The sequence below is a fragment of the Gopherus flavomarginatus genome, chromosome 11, assembly GCF_025201925.1.
Source record: "Gopherus flavomarginatus isolate rGopFla2 chromosome 11, rGopFla2.mat.asm, whole genome shotgun sequence".
In the NCBI taxonomy this organism is placed as follows: domain Eukaryota; kingdom Metazoa; phylum Chordata; order Testudines; family Testudinidae; genus Gopherus; species Gopherus flavomarginatus.
In genome coordinates this window covers 482,372-497,271 of record NC_066627.1, presented here as the reverse complement: position 1 = coordinate 497,271, position 14,900 = coordinate 482,372, and the positions used below count along the sequence as shown (strand labels likewise).

At 47.4% G+C, this 14,900-nt stretch overlaps 1 protein-coding gene, 1 long non-coding RNA gene and 2 gene segments (V, D, J or C); 1 reads left to right on the top strand and 3 right to left on the bottom strand.

Moving 5' to 3' along the window:
• LOC127031398 (uncharacterized) overlaps positions 1–14,900 on the bottom strand; it is a 414,252-nt gene that overhangs the window by 289,844 nt on the left and 109,508 nt on the right. Inside the window, exon 2 of one of the 2 annotated variants that reach the window (XM_050918173.1) lies at positions 408–599. The exons of the other annotated variant lie outside the window; for it this stretch is intronic. Coding sequence (XP_050774130.1) covers positions 408–468 — 61 coding nt within the window. The 5' untranslated portion in view covers positions 469–599. The remainder of the gene's footprint in view (positions 1–407; positions 600–14,900) is intronic. 2 annotated transcript variants of the gene reach the window in all.
• LOC127031407 (T cell receptor alpha variable 27-like) overlaps positions 1–14,900 on the bottom strand; it is a 134,222-nt gene that overhangs the window by 26,341 nt on the left and 92,981 nt on the right. The window contains 1 exon segment of the V gene segment in view: positions 4,673–4,856. Coding sequence covers positions 4,707–4,856 — 150 coding nt within the window.
• LOC127031399 (T cell receptor alpha variable 38-1-like) overlaps positions 1–14,900 on the bottom strand; it is a 130,996-nt gene that overhangs the window by 93,572 nt on the left and 22,524 nt on the right.
• LOC127031428 (uncharacterized) overlaps positions 1–14,900 on the top strand; it is a 298,017-nt gene that overhangs the window by 265,057 nt on the left and 18,060 nt on the right. The window lies entirely within an intron of this gene.

Below are 14,900 nucleotides of genomic sequence, written 5' to 3'. Positions count from 1 at the left end.
ATGCATTCTTTATTAATTTATCACACAAATAGGGGGATAACTGCCAAGGTAGCCCAGGAGGGGTGGGGGCGGAGGGAAGCACAGGGTGGAGTTGGGGAGGAGGGAAAGACAAGGCCACAGCGCACTTTAAAACTTAAACTTAAAAACTTATTGAAGGCCAGCCTTCTGTTGCTTGGGCAATGTTTTGTGGTCGAGTGGCTGGGTGGCCGGACATCACTCCACCATGTTCTTGGGTGTCTGGGTGAGGAGGCTATGGATCTTGGGGAGAAGGGTGGTTGGTTACACAGGGGCTGTAGTGGCGGTCTGTGCTTCTGCTGCCTTTCCCGCAGCTCAACCATATGCAGTTTGATGCTCCAGCAGTCGGAGCATCGACTCTTGCCTTCTGTCAACAAGCTGATGCCACCTACCCTCTTTAGCCCACCAGCTCTCCTCGCATTCCTGTTGTGCTTTCCTGCACTCTGACATCATCTGCCTCTATGCATTCTGGTGTGCTCTGTCAGTCTGGGAGGACAGCAGTAGCTCTGAGAACATCTCATCTCGAATGCATTTTTTTCGCCTTCTAATCTTTGCTAGCCTCTGCGAAGGAGAAACATTTGCAGCTGCTGGGGGAAAAGGGAGATTGGTGGAGGAAAAGACACATTTTAGAGAACAATGGGGTCATTCTTTCCAGTTAAACCTTGCTGTTCACATTACACAGCACATGTGCTTACGTTACAAGGTAGCATTTTGCCTCTTATATTGAGGGCCTGCTGGTGTGGTGTGAGAGATCACTCCTGCAGTGCCAGGCAACAGAATTCGGCTTGCAGGCAGTCACGGTAAGTCACCGTCTTTTGGCTTCTTTAACTTTCATAACATTTGGGAATAGTTTCAAACAGCAGCGCCCTCATTTCCCATACCAAGCGGCCATTGGGTTGGCCATTTAAAATGGGTTTGCAATTTAAAAGGAAGGGCTGCAGTTTGTGGCTTTTCATGCAGCACAAACCCAAATAACCCCTCCCCCCCTGCCCACCATGCTATTCTCTGGGATGATCACTGCACCCCTCCCCGCACCATGTGGCTAACAGCAGGGAATATTTCTGTTCAGCTAGAGGCAAACAGCCCAGCAGAAATGGGTACCTCTGAATGTCCCCTTAATAAAAGAACCCTATTTCAACCAGGTGACCATGAATTATATCATTCTCCTGAGGATAACACAGAGAAAGATAAGGAATGCATGTTGTCTGAATGCCAGCAAACACTAGGATTTCCGCTCCATCCCCATACATTAAAGGACTTTTGCAGTAGCTGTACTGGCCATGAATGTCAGGGCAGAATAATAATTAAACACGCTTGCCTTTAAACTATGTGTAATATTTACAAAGGTACACTCACCAGAGGGCCCTTCTCTGCCTACAGGGTCCATGAGCATGCCTTGGGTGGGTTCGGGGGTACTGGCTCCAGGTCCAGGGCGAGAAACATATCTTGGCTGTTGGGGAAACTGGTTTCTCCACTTCCTTGCTGTGAGTAATCTTCAATCTCTTCGTCATCATCTTCATCATCCCCAAAACCCACCTCCGTGTTGCGTGATTCTCCATTGATGGTGTCAAAGCACAGGGTTGGGATAGTGGTGGCTCCACCCCTAGCATGGCATGCAGCTCAGCGTAGAAGCGGCATGTCTGGGGTTCTGATCCAGAGCGGCCATTTACCTCTCTGTTTTTTTGGTAGGTTTGCCTTAGCTCCTTAATTTTCACACTCACTGCTTTGTGTCCCTGTTATGGCCTCTGTCCTTCATGCTCTTTGAGACTTTTTCCAAAGTTTTGGCATTTCGTTTACTGGAACAGAGTTCAGCTAGCACAGATTCGTCTCCCCATACAGCGAGCAGATCCCATACCTCCCATTCGGCCCATGCTGGAGCTCTTTTGCGACCCTGGGACTCCACCATGGTCAACTCTGCTGATGAGATCTGCACTCACCTGCACCTTGCCATGCTGGCCAAACAGGAAATAAGATTCAAAAGTTTGCAGGCCTTTTCCTGTCTACCTGGCCAGTGCATCTGAGTAGAGAGTGCTGTCCAGAGCGGTCACAATGGAGCACTCTGGGATAGCTCCCGGAGGCCAATACTATCGAATTGCATCCACACTTCCCCAGATTTGACCCGGCAAAGCCGATTTCAGCACTAATCCCCTCATTGGAGGTGGAGTAAAGAAATCAATTTAAAGAAGCCTTTAAGTTGAAAAAAAGAGCTTTGTCTGGTGGACGGGTCCAGGCTTAAATTGAGGTAACGCTGCTAAATTCGACCTAAAGTCGTAGCGTAGACCAGGCCTAAGTTGTGTTATTTTTATGATGGAATGGTGCTTGCTGAAAGCCATTAACAGAATGAGAGGGTGAAACTGGGCCCTCACTCACAGCCGTGCAGTAGCTCCAGAGTCACTCCGGTACAGTTATGGAGCTACTCTAGAATTACATCAGAGCAGGTGGAACTACACTCCTGGGGATTTGGGGTACAATTTTCAACAGTGCCTTCATGACTTAAAGGCTAAGTACCATTTTTCAAAGCGACTTTGGACCAGATTTTTAAAGGTGTCCTTATAAATGGGGGAAATCTTGTTATGGGCTGAGCTAAAACCTTGTTCGAACTGATGTGTGAACATGCCCTTCACTCAAGAGAGAAACGCTTAAGGGACTCCACCTAAAACAAAGTCTAATAGAGGCTGCCCAGTTGGGGTGGGGCGGTTCCAGTGGATATTGTAAACAGTCCCCAGAACCTTGGCTTGCCTCCTTGCAGACTTTCCCTGGGTGCTCCCAGTTGTTGCAGGATATAATAGAATCACATCGAATGTTCTGTGCTCGCACAGCTCCCCCCAACACACACACACACACCGATTTTTCTGAAATGATGCCTGTGGGGCGCGGGAGTGGGGGTAGAACACAGAGAAACTGAAAACAGACAGGAACAGAGCAGACACTGAAAGCCAAGCAGCAGCCTGTGTTCTGTGCACAGCAGGTCCCTGGGGAAAGCCAGGGAAAGCCCTTCGTAACCTGGTGTTGGCAGAAGCAAGAAAATCTGTTTCCTGCTGTTTTATTCCTTCTGCATTGAGAGCTACAGGACTTTGCACGTTCTCTGTACATCAATAAAATCACAGCAAATAAATACCTATTTCTGTTAGGGTTCCCTCCCCACTCTGAACTTTAGGGCACAGATGTGGGGACCTGCATGAAGACCCCCTAAGCTTATTTCTACCAGCGTAGGTTAAAAACTTCCCAAGGCACAATTTCTCTCTGATACCTTGGATTAAGTAATGCTGCCACCACCAAGTGATTTAAGCAAACATTTAGGGAGGGCCACTTGGAGCCCTACCTTCCCCATATATCTCGCCAAGCCCCCACACCCCCTTTTCTGGGGATGCTTGAGAATAATCTCCTCCCCAATTGGTACAGGAGAACACAGACCTAAAGCCTTGGATCTTAAAACAATGAACAATCAATCAGGTTCTTAAAAGAAGAATTTTAATTAAAGCAAAGGTAAAAGAATTATCTCTGTAAAATCGGGAGGGTAAGTAAGTACTTTACAGAATAACAAAAGACTCAAGAACACAGAGGATCCCCCCTCTAGGCAAAACCTTAAAGTTACAAAACCAGGCATAAACCTCCCTCTTACACAAAGGAAAACACAAACCAAAATAAAAATAAACTAACGCCTTTCCTTGCTAAATACTTACTAACGCTATAGGAGTTGGATCACTTGCTTCCTTGGTCTGACTCCAGCAAGCACACAGGACAGACAAAGAACAGACAAAATAAAGCCCTTTTCCCCCTCCCCAGATCTGAAAGTATCTTGTCCCCTTATTGGTCCTTTTGGTCAGGTACCAGCTAGGTTACCTGAGCTTCTTAACCTTTTATAGATAAAAGGATTTTGTGCCTCTGGCCAGGAGGGATTTTATAGTACAGTATACAGAAAGGTGGTTACCCTTCCCTTTATACAATTACCAAGCCCGCAAATCCTGCACCTTGACAGGGGGTCAGAGTAGATGCCCCCTGCTAATCTGTAACTGTAATTTCTCCTCCCAACAGGGACATCCACAGGGCCCCAGACTTTGACTTGATACTCTGGTCAAAACAGCATTTGGGAGCCCAAAGACTCAGACGGCAGGTGCCTAATGAGGTTTCCAAATGCAGCTAGGACCTTAACTTCCAGGGAAGCCAATGGGAGCGGGGGGTTTTAGAAAATCCTACTAGGCATCAGCAAGTTCTGTAGGCACTTACGTAATTCTACAAATCTGGTCCCTAGTGTCTCTCTGTATCTTTAGGTCCCTAAATACCTTTTCAAATTTGACCCTTCGGAGCCTTCTTTTTATTGGAAGACAAGAGCAATTAGGCTTGTGATTACCTGAGTCGCTTTGGATACAGAGATTTTCAAAGGAGCCTAAGGGAGTTGGGAGCTTATTGCTCACTGGAGTTCCATGCGTCCTTTCTCCGGGCCCCTTTGAGGATCCAGCCTGTTGTTTGATTATCTGAGCTCCCTTCTCTTCCTGCCCAGGACTCTCAGACTCGGGAAGGTTTCTGGTCCGCTCGCCCTGCATTTCCTCTCGCTGTGTCTTTCACGGCGCAGTAATACACCCCTGAGTCCTCCACCACCACCTTGGTGATGCGCAGCGGGGCGGACCGGAGGGAGGGGTCAATGGACAGTTCAAACCGCTCCGACGTCTCCACGGACTTGTAGCCAGAGATCACAGCTTGAGGGGCAGCTCTGGGGCTCTGATAGTACCAAATAACTCTGTCATAGGCAGCGACACTGTGGTTACAGGGGAGGTCAGCCCTGCCCCCTGCCAGGAAAGACAGCGCAGCAGGCTGAGAAACCTTCGTGTCCACCGCTCCGCCTGGGAGAAAAAATAATAATAACAGAGCATGAAAAATCCCCCAGACATAGACAGGGAAACTAGCAGCAGCAGCAGCGTGAAGTATCATCGAGAAGGACACCCGCACACAGGCGAAAATTAATAAATACAGGAAGTGGGGGGGAGGATAATGCCCAGAAATGCCACGTGGGAATCTGACTCACTGGAAACAAGGATCAGCACAAGCGTGGAGACCCGGGTTTTAAGCATCTTCTCTGCCGAGATTCGGTGTCTCTGCGCTTCTGCACCGAGCGGCTCCGTTTTCTCTCCACTCAGGCACCCCCGCCCCCAGCCGTGTCAGGAGAAACGAATTAGGCCCTTTCCCCGCAGAGGGAAGCCGAGCTCTGCCTTATGAGGGCTGAAGGAATCCGGGAACGCTGCTTCTGCTCCGAATTAAATTGTGACTCCTGGCGTCAGGCATCAAATCTCTCTGTGCTTGGTTGGCAGCTGCCTTTCCGCTGCTCGGCTAAAAGTCTGGCAGGGCCCTGGAGGGGGCGGGGGCGGGGGCGCGGCGTGGGGAGGAGATGGAGCGAGAACTAGATGTCTAGAAACACCAGAAAGTGGTCTCGATTCTGGAGCGTTCCTGTCGGCGCGGCAGCGCCCTCTGTCGGGCTCTTGTGTGAACTGCACAGGGATACGGGGGAGCAGGAGTTCTGGCTTCCACAGAGGAGTCGCGGTTTGTAAAGGAAGGAGAGTGGGGGGAGGGACTGCCGCCTCCATCCATCCTTCTATTGTTCCAGCCCCAGTATCTGTATCTACATGTCTATATATAGATACAAATTGATATAGATCCTTCCATCAGCATCTGTTTATATAGTTTTCTTCACTCCCCGAATCTTAAAAAACAGGACAAGAAAGGCTAACAAAGAACTCCAAAGCAATATTACTGTCCAAATACATCAGAGGCTGAGATATGTCCCATTGGCAGACCTCTCTCTCCTTACAGGTGGATGGATAGATAGATAGATAGATAGATAAGAGGACTTGCCCCCCACTGACGTCTAAGAACTTGCATCTTTTTACCCTTTAGAGCGAGAAAATATTTGTTTCACTCAGAGAAAAGCAAAGGTGAGGAGAAGGCTCCAGTGTGTGACTGACTATGTAGATGTTTGACGTATGTAAGAACAACTTTGGTATATATGTGATTCTGGGTGTGAGAGACTTTGTGTGTGTGTGAACCGTGAGTTCACATATGTATGAATTTGTGTGTGTGTGTGTGAGAGAGAGAGAGAGAGAGAGAATGTGATGCGGGGGGTGTGTGTGTCTGTATGTATGCAAAATACATAAGTAGTTGTGTGTTCAAACAAAATGTCAGTGCCCAGGCTGAACTGAGGATGTGCCTTTATATTTGATGATAATAATCGAGTAAAACTGTGGTGGAAAACTCCTGCACAATTTTTCATTAATTCCTGCAGCTGTTGAAGTGAAACGCCATGGCCACCAGATGGCAGCACATGATCACAAGCCTGTTCGCTTTCAGAACAGGGTAAGACACATTTTGATTACAATTTTCTTTTCAGATCAACCCAGCAGGGCCTGAGGCAGCTCTGCTAGTTCGCTCTCGGTTTTAGGTAAAGGAGAACCACCTACTTTCAATGCGGTTTATAGTTCCGTGTGACTTGAAAACACAGGCTGAGAGTTTGAAACCAGCCGAAGGGAATTAGATGTCCGATTCCCATTAAAATTCATGCAGATTGAGCATACACATTTCCAAAGCAGTCTAAGGGAATTAGATGCTGAAATCCTATTGAATTTCAATGGAAGTTGATCCTCTAAATCCTCTAGGCCTGTTTGAAAATACCAGCCTCAGTATAAATCTGAGAGCACTCTTTCCAGGAATAACTCCTCTGCCCCTACGGCGATGTTTGCCCCTATGTAGAGGGGCCAGTGTGAGCCCCAGGTCCCAATTAAGTCCATAAATTGAAGGCAGAAGTGAGGGTTAAGCATCCCTTGGGTTAAGTGTCACCCCAGGATGGAATTTCAGCTGGGATTTCCAAAGGAGCCTAAGGGACTTAGATGCTCAGCACTCATTGGATTTGAATAGACTCGGGGTCCCTAACTCCCCAAGGAACCCATCCCAGACTTCACCAGCCCCCAGTGAGATATTAATATATTGATTGATGGACAGATCCTAAAGTGAGAAGAGACCTTTGTGATCATCTAGTCCAAGGGTTCTCAAACTGGAGGTTGGGACCCCTCAGGGGGTTGCGAGGTTATTACATGGAGGGCCATGAGCTGTCAACCTCCACCTCAAACCCCGCTTTACCTCCAGCATTTATAATGGTGTTAAATATATAAAAAAGTGTTTTTAATTCATAAGGGGAGTCACACTCAGAGACTTGCTATATGAAAGGGGTCACCAGTAAAAAAGTTTGAGAGCCACTGATATAGTCTGACCTCCTTCATGAACATGACCAGATAATGATCCTCAGGGATTCCTGCACCCAGCCCATAGTTTGTGGCTGACACAGAGGAGAGACACCCAATCATGATTTAAAGATTTCAAATGATGGAGAATCCACCATCTCCCTGGGTAAGTTGTTTCAGTGTTTAATTACCCCTGCTGTTAAAAATGTGCACTTTCTTTCTAGTCTAAATTTGTCTCACCCCGGCTTCCAGACATGGGATATTTTTCTGCCTTTGTCTCGTTCCATCTCCTCTTTGCAGCAAATTTCTGAGTACTATTTTGGTGCTGCCTTTTCCCAGAAATTAGGAAGAGGTTTTCATCTCCAGGAAGCCAGCTGTGGCAGGTCTCACCTCATTTCATAGCCCTCTACCCCCACCCCTATCCCTTTCCCGCATGTGCTCATCTCCTAACTTCACCTGCGGGAGTCAGTTTCTTACAGTAGCGGAGTGGTATCAAGTTTTTGTTCAGGGCTCCCTATTAATTTCAACACTGTGTGTATCTCTACTGAAAGCGCAGAAGTATATGGCCGCATCCCCCAACTCCAAAGCTGTGATCCTCAAACTGACGGAGCTTTTGGATTTCTCCAAATTGAAAAAAAATCTCTCCCCTGCCTCATTCCTCTTTTCTCCTCCAGAATGTTGCCAAGAAATGACCCTTTTCCCTGTGGGACTGTTTGTATCAATAAAAAATATAGCTGCTAGCCACAGTTTCATAAGTGCAGTCCAGGGAAACAGACGCATGCTCCACCCCTAACACTGAAGGCTGGGTCTGAGTTACAGTATCTTCCATGCTGGAGCCTGGCACAAGGAGAGGGGAAAAGAGAGGTTAGTGGGAGGATCCTGTCACTGAGGTGAGTTCTTGGTTCTGGGATTTTTAAAGGAGCTGAAGGGATTTAATGGAATCATGGAAATGTCAGGCTGACCTCAAGAGGTCGTGTATTTCTTCCCCTGGTGCTGAGGCCATGAGACCATCCCTGATGGGTATTTGTCTAACCTGATCTTCAAACCCTCCAGTGATGGGGATTCCACAGCCTCCCTACTTAACATGTCCAGAGCTTAACTCTCCTTATGGTTAGAAAGTTTTTTCTAACATCTAATCTCACTCTCCTTTCTTGCAAACTAAGCCCTTACTTGTTGTCCCACCCTCTGTGGACATGGAGAACAACAGCTCACCCTCCTCTTTATTTAGACTCCTAGATTCCATTGAAATTCAATTCCAGTGGGATTTGAGCACCTAAATCCCTGCCTGAGAGCATCGCTTCTTGCAGAGGAGGAGGAGGAGGAGGAAGGTCTGTTTAATCTCTCAGCGCCAGTAATGAAGGGGGAGGCACATGGAGAATCTTTCAGAAATGGGAATTGGAATCTTACTCACTGAAAAGCAAAATCAGCACAATGCTGAGTCCCGGACCGTGGCCATCGCCTCAGCAGCTCAGCTCTTCTGCAGGGCACTGCCGCTTTTCTCTCCAGCAGCCTGGGAGAGAGTCACGCAGGCGGCAGCACCTGTCCTCCACCTGCAGCCCTGGGCAGAGGGAGGGGAGAGCCCTTGTCTGAATGGTGAAGATTAGAATTCAGGCAGTGATGTCACAGTTGGGGGTGTGAGTGACTCATGTTGCCAAGTATGAATGTCCCCTCCTCTCCCCTCAATACCTGCCCTGGAGCTGAGCCCATAGGTGCTGGAACTAAGGGTGCTGAGGACGGGGGGGTGCCACACTCCCTGGCTTGATGTGGTTTCCATCATATCCAGGTTCACAGTTTGGTTCAATGGTTCCCAGGACCCCACTGTGCACATTGCTCCAGTGCCCCTGGCTGAGCTCCCCACAGGCCTCACCACGTAGGAGGGGGCTGGCAGGAGAACTAGACCATGGGAAACCAGTGGCTGAAATAAACCGGTGCATCCTGTGTGCTGTGGCACCTTCTGGAGGACAACAGCCCGAACCGCAGAGAGACCCAGGGCCAACAGAAAACTTACCCACCATCTCTTTCCCAAGTGAGCTGCTTGTTCCAAAAGCTGGGAACATTTTTCCCTTTGCTGCCGGTGGATTTTTCCATTGCTGCAAATGCTGGATGATGCCATGTGGTCCAGAGAAGGGACTTTTCCCTGTAAAATTCCATTTCCTAAAGAAAAATTCCCTCCAGGATTAACCTGTTTTTAAATTTTGTGGCCATGTGTTTTAGGGAGTGTCCAGTGGGAAAGAACAGCACTAGGGACTCCCAGCCCTATATCTGGGTACGTCAGTGTAAGCCCACAGTGATGCCAATAAAGTCACTGCATTTGACAAGCAGTGCAGTCTGGTGAGTAGCCGGCTGGAATGGGGTTCAGGGCTGCTAGATTCTAGCCCCGGATTTGTGACCTTGGGAAACCCCCTCCCTGTCCCTGTGACTCTCTTTCCACTTTCAGCCTCTCTCTCTCTCTTTCTCTCATGTGGCTTGTGAGATCTTGGGGGCAGGGACTTTCTCTGTGTTTATGTACAACAGCTGGGGATCTGGTCCATTGACTCCAGCTGAGCTATGATGCATTCACACCAGCTGGGGACTTCTGCATATGTATCTCCCCCACCAAGCTGCTTTGCAGAGGATGAAAGCTTTTCCATAGAGCCCAGCTTGGGTCACTGTGCCTCCACCCCACAGAAGTAGGGGTCTGAGTCCCCCAGCTGGGAGTCCAAGCTGAGCTGAGAGATGCTTTCAAATCCTCCAGGTGCTCTCCCACGAACCACCCGTCAGTGGCTTTCTCCCTAGCACTGACAGTCACTGGAGGCCCAGCCCACTCCAGGGGAGCTGCTGGCACCACTGGAAGGTTTGGTAAGCACCGGTGTAAGTACAGATCACAGTGGAGATGTCTCCTTCCTGAACAACCAGTGACCCAGGTCTCTGAACCAACAGGGGCTCACAGCAGGAGACTGCAGGGAAATAAATTGACAAGATTAGAACGATGTATGTCAGAGTGTTACAGCACCTGTTTAACTTCATGTCTGTCTGTCTGCCAGAAGCTGGGAATGGGCGACAGAGGATGGATCACTTGATGGTTCCCTGTTCTGTTCACTCCCCCTGGGGTGCCTGCCATTGGCCGCTGTCAGAAGACTGGATACTGGGCTAGATGAACCTTTGCTCTGACCCAGTAGGGCTGTTCTTATGTCTCTCTCCCTGTCTATATTTGTATCTATTTACCTTTCTTTCTTCAGTTGACTCTAATTTATTAATTCTCCTATCTCTCCATAGCTATCTGTCCGTCCCTCTTCATCATCTATCCATACATCAATCTGTTGTAAAATGCAGTTTCCATATCTATCTATATTTATCCCCAGACACTCTCTCTATCTTTCTATCTTGATGCTCTTCTGAAGTCTTGAAAAAAGGTAAGCAATGCTAACGAATGCTCCAAATCACTACAAATACTGAAATACAACAGTGACATGTCCAGCTGGCAGCCCCCTCTCTCTTTGTGTGCAGTAACTCTTAATCAAACAGAGCTATAAACGAAATCAAATGCTGCTTCAACCATTTCTGGTTCAATGACCCACAAGCGAAGCAGCTCGGTTGGAAGTGGCCAGAGTATTCTAAGCAGAAACTTACAGTAGAAGTGAAGAAAGACCCAAGGGAGGTTTCAGCCTCATGGCTCTCAGCTGAGTGGTGTTAATTTCTTGACACCTGAGACATTCCAGGCACTGACATACACTGTCTGTCTGTCTCATCTCTGCCTCTGCTTGCTAAGCACCTAACCAAACTGCCTTCTCACAGCTTTGCAACCCCAGCACAGACACCTAGTTTAGAGCAGATCCACAGGGACTATTCCATCAGCCTCAGCAGAGATAGAATGTCTTCAGACCAGGATCGTGCAATATGTGGAGGCTGGGATATGGGTGTTTGTGAATGACTGTGTGAACACGTGGGAGTAAATTTGATGTAAATTTGATTGTCTGAGTGAATTTTGTGTAGGTGAGTGGGGAGTGGGTATGGTTGTGTCCAGAATATACTGGATTATACATTTAATTTACAGGTCAAATGTCCTGGATGACATGAGGATTTATGCTGATGTTTGACATCAGTCTAGTAGAACAGTGGTGGAAAACTTCAGGACAATTTTATACCATCTTTCTGTATATCTGAATGCAGGATGAAACAGCCATTAGGTGGCAGCACTTCAACACAAACCTGCTATTTCCTTCCAGACAAGGACAGGTCACACTTTTATTAAATTTTTTTATAAATAAGCACACTGGGTCCTCAAACAGTTCTATTATTTCAGTTCTGGTTTTGGGTTATGGGTACCCTTCTACTTTTGATCCGTTTTATATTTACTTGTGACTTGAAAATGCAGGCTGCAACTGTGAAGACTTCCTAAGGGCAGGCAGGTTAATTAATACCTAAAATTAATGGGGATTGGGCATGCAGGATGGGATTTCCAAAGAAGACTAAGATAGTTAGGTTCCCAAAGCCCTTTTAATTTCAATGGGATTTGATCATCCTTTGAAAATTTCAGTATCAGTATAACTCTGGGAGGTACTTTTTTCAGTTCTGCCTAAGCAGCTCTTTTTATACAGTGATATTTGCCCCTGTTCAGAGGGGCCAGCACAAATTAAATTATGCACTGAGGGTTGAACTGAGATTTACGTGGTGCATAGGCCTTTTTGCTGATCAACTGCACAATTTCATTTGTGATTTTCAAAGGGTCTGTGGGGAGTTAGGCACTTAAATCCCCCTTGAATTTCAATAGAATGTGGGTGCCTAACACCGGGAGGAGCCTGTGACAATTCCAGCCTTCGCAACCAGGGATTTATTCAGCAGGCTCATGGATTTGTGAGGCCAGAAAGTACCATTATGATCTTGTGATCTGCTCTCCTGTATTACACAAGACAGAATTTCAGCCAGTGCTCCCTACGCCTGAGCTATAGTATGTCCTTCAAAAAGAGAAATCCAGTCTGGGTTTGAACTATCCAAGTGATGAAGAACCCACCACCTCGTTAGATAAGTTGATGCAATGGGTAACTGAAACACTCACTCTGGAAATTTTTTGCTTTATTTCTAGCGTGAGTTTGTTCAGTTTCCCAGCATTGGATCTCATTCTGACTTGCTCTGCTAGATTAAAGACCCTATGTAACCATGCCTTTGTGGGTCACAACTGAGGATACCAAATTCAGGACAAACTGCTGAGAAATAGGGCAGACACAACCCAAAACTGGTGGTTATTCTTTTATAAGATATACCAAACCAGCCACAAAAGTAAACTCCTGTTTCACTGCACTGGCTGACAAGAAAATTTAAAGGCAGATTCCTCAGGCATTCCAGTTCTTATATCATCACCAAAAACACTGGATTCACAGATGAATGGTTCTTTACAACCAGTCTAATCCAATACTAGGTTCTTCTGATCACAAGGGACCAGCCACACACTCAGTTCAATAGATACCTTATATCTTACCCCAAAATCACTCTGATGCCAATCGTTTAGTATCTAAAATCTAAAGGTTTATTTTTAGAAAGAAAGAAAGTTAAAATGGTTACAGAAATCAATTACATCCAGTAATGGCAAAGTTCTTGGTTCAGGTTTGTAGCAATGATGGAATAAACTGCTGGTTTAAGTCAAGTCTCTGGAGTACATCCACAGCTCGGATGGGTCATTCAGTCCTTTGTTCAGAGCTTCAGTCTGTAGCAAAGTCCCTCCAGAAGTCAGAAGCAGGAATGAAGATAAAATGGAGAAGGTGCAGCTGCTTTTTATATAGTCTTTTGCCATGTGGCCTTAACTTCCTTTGTTTTAAACACAAGCTGCCCAGCACATGGCTCGGAGGCCTTAAAGCTCTGTCCACAGGCATGTCCCTGCCTTGCTGACTCACAAGGTGTGTCTGCCTTCTCTCGATGGGTCATTTGTGTAGCTGATGGCCCTTAATGCGCCATCAAGCAGGCTAGGCAGTGCTGATGCCAAACTGTCTGGGGGTTTCACCCAGAAGCACAGCACAAGTTTGAAATACAGACATACATAGCTGTAACTCATAATACAAAGATGATACAAACATTCAAACAAGATTATCATATCTGGCAAATTATAACATTTTTGCAGATATCTTACATGTCATATCTGGCTGTGACTGTGTCCCAGTGAGGGATAGCTATGGCCACTCAAATTAAGGTGAACTGCAAAGCATGGGGCAGACAATCCCCATAAATTTGGTGGATATTCAATACTTATAACTTCACATACAAAAATGTTACATGCATACAGATAACATAATCATAATCAGCAAACCAGAACCTTTTCATAGACACCTCACTCGGCAACCTTTGTGCAAGATTTGCTGCAAATATATAATAGTGGTAGCAACAGTGATTTATATGGTTATATTGTAATTAGATAACGTCACACCCTCGGCTACCAAAAATCTTCTCTCAATAAAGGTCCTGTAACGGAGTTGGGACTCACCACCTGGCACCTCCCACTGGTGCCTCTGAGAATTAGCTCTGTCCAGTGGAGTGCCCCTCCTGGTAGCGTCCTGTCATTATTTTGCCCTCAGTTGGCATCTCTGGACCCGCATTGCTCCCTGCTCAGTGGCATCCTCTTTGAGGCCACTGTCCTCCAGCTGTGCCCCCTAGTCCATCTGCATCCCCTTCGGAGGGGAGGGAGTTGATCAGCAGTCCTACACCCCAGTCACTATGTCCAACCACACCCTCTGAGTCTAATCCCTCTTGTCAGGGACCTGGCGTAGTCTATAATGGCCGCTCCCTACGACCAATGGCTGGGTGTACTGCAAGGGGGGAACCCAGGCCCACCCTCTACTCTGGGTCCTGGCCTAGGGACCCTCTAGTAGCAGCCTCGCTGTCTTCCTTCTCTCCCCTCACCTGTCTGTTTCCCTGGGCCGCTTCCCCGATGGCCCCTTGCACCCGCTAGGCCCTTCCCTTCAGGGCAGCAGCCTGGCAGCCTCCGGGCTAGAGCTCCCTTTTGCTCCCCAAGCCTGACCAGCACTGTGCTGTCCAGTGCTAGTCTACCACCCTTGGAGCCTAACCTCTCCCTCTCAAAGGGCTGGGACAGACTGACTGCTCCCTTCCTGGGCAGCCTTCTTATAGGGCTGAGCCTGGCCCTGATTGGCTGTCTCCACTTTGGGCCCTGATTGGCTCACAATAAGCCCTTCTTTAATTGGCTCCCTGTCTGTGCAGGCGCCCTGGCCTGCCGCAGCCCACACTCATGGGGAGTGGGGCAGTGCGTCCCGCTACAGGTCCTTCCAGTCGTTGGATCACAGTCTGCTGTGTCGTCTTCCAGCTTTCCCCTTTGTGGTGAATTTCTGAGCACAGCTGTGCTGCTGATTCCCAGAAATCAGTTAGAGGTTTTCATCTCCAGGAACCCAGCTGCAGCAATTCCCTCTCCCCCTATACACGTACACACGCAAACACACCCTTTTCCTGTCTGTGGTCTCCTTGTAACTTCGCATGTAAGGCGTGGTCTACACTATGACTTTAGGTTGAATTTAGCAGCATTAAATTGAATTAACCCTGCATCCGTCCACACAACAAAACCATTTACTTCAACAGAAAGGGCTCTTAAAATCAATTTCTGTACTCCTCCCCTATGAGGAGATTAGTGCTAATCGACATTGCCAGTTTGAATTAGGGTTAGTGTGGATACAATTCGACAGT